This window comes from Guillardia theta (genome assembly GCF_000315625.1).
Source record: "Guillardia theta CCMP2712 unplaced genomic scaffold GUITHscaffold_35, whole genome shotgun sequence".
Lineage (NCBI taxonomy): Eukaryota > Cryptophyceae > Pyrenomonadales > Geminigeraceae > Guillardia > Guillardia theta.
In genome coordinates this window covers 190,071-191,669 of record NW_005434639.1, presented here as the reverse complement: position 1 = coordinate 191,669, position 1,599 = coordinate 190,071, and the positions used below count along the sequence as shown (strand labels likewise).

General features: G+C 42.9%; 1 protein-coding gene across 1 annotated transcript; it reads right to left on the bottom strand.

The window, feature by feature from the left end:
* Window positions 1–190: 190 nt before the first annotated feature.
* GUITHDRAFT_108651 (hypothetical protein) lies at window positions 191–1,247 on the bottom strand (the record flags this gene model as incomplete). The annotated part of the gene is made up of 6 exons (XM_005832306.1): window positions 191–239; window positions 448–508; window positions 724–769; window positions 817–840; window positions 984–1,026; window positions 1,090–1,247. The coding sequence occupies 6 exons, from the start codon at window positions 1,245–1,247 to the stop codon at window positions 191–193; spliced, it is 381 nt and encodes a 126-aa protein (XP_005832363.1).
* Window positions 1,248–1,599: the final 352 nt, after the last annotated feature.

Genomic DNA, 1,599 nt, shown 5'->3' with positions numbered 1-1,599 from the left:
ATGAACTAGTCGTAACAGTCAAGACAGTCAAGACGGTCAAGACAAGACAAGACAAGACAAGACAAGACAAGACAAGACAAGACAACAAAGGCATGAGATCTCTTCTTACTTGTTTGTCGATCACTGTTGGGCCAAACGCTCCGAGCGGAGTTTCCTTTGCTGATTGTGAGAAAGTTTGCAGGAGCTGAAATCATTTCACCTTCCAATTGATCTGAACCAGAGCAGCGAGGTCGACAGGCCTGAAGAGGAAACATGAGAGGAAAAGACAACGAATACCACAAACACAACAAACATAACAAACATAACAAAACACAACGAACACAGCTCAGCACAGCAAATGAGTGAATAGATAAATAGAGGAGTATTCATCATCAGCGAAGTGGAACAGGAAACATGTCGAGTTTTCAGAAGCAGCAAAAGACAACTATCCCAACAATGATAATTCACCTCTTTTTCAGGTATGCGACGATCTTGTTGCTCAAGTCGTAATGGTAGTAACCTCCTACATCTGACAAGATGAGGTCACGGGAAGTGATCAACATTGCTCACGAACACAACGAAAGATTCTCCACGTCTTGTTCCAGATCGAAAACATCAAAAGCACAAAGACGTCGCTCCATCAACATAAAGAACACAATCAACAATTCTCTTTGCACGTCTGCAAGAATGAAAATCGATACTAAGACAAGAAGGAATACAGCTTTCATCTCCTTCGTTTCTCACCATCTTCTGCAAGCACTTTAAGTAGATCTTGCTCTTTCAGAATGTTCTGCAAACTATGAGATACGCGTTGTCATGAATTGAAGGATGAATCACCTCCGATCCGATGAAGCGAAGAAGCTGTGAACATGTCAACAAAACAAGATCAGAGAATCATCGTATGACAAAGATTTTCTGTGATTGAGACAACAAGGATGCTTCCGCCAGCAAAAATGGAACCAAATCGTTTGATGGGAACATGCAGAGTTGAAGATCAAGTCCACCTGGACAAGCTCGTCTCGTTTTCTTATCTCTTCATTCTTCTCTCTGAATTCGAAAGTCATCCATTATGGTAACTTCGCCAGCAAGCAGCAAAGAAGATTGACAGACCGGATTGCTCTGTCGACTTCATCATCTCCCACACTTGCGTCGTCATCATCGATCTCCAAGATCTGGTGCGATCTGCAAGAAACAGTCATTATTGCTGTCTTTATTGTTGGCGTTCCCATCGCCATCTCAATCGCCATCATTTCCATCATCAACTCCATCGTCATCACAATCTAAATCGACATCATTTCCATCATCATCATCATCATCATCATCATCATCATCATCATCATCATCATCATCATCATCATCATCATCATCATCATCATCATCATCATCATCATCATCATCATCATCATCATCATCATCGTGACAACATCAAACATCTCGAACCCGGAGAACACACTCCCTGACAAGGGACGTGACTGCATCCCGACGACCTGGCAAGTCAGCCATCAGCTTCTATCCCCTTGTCTTCAAGTACATCACGTCGTTCGGTGACCCCTGTCTTTGTGACCCCCTTGCAACTATGTCAACAATGAAACAGCACTTGTTGCCCCCTCCTCTGTACAT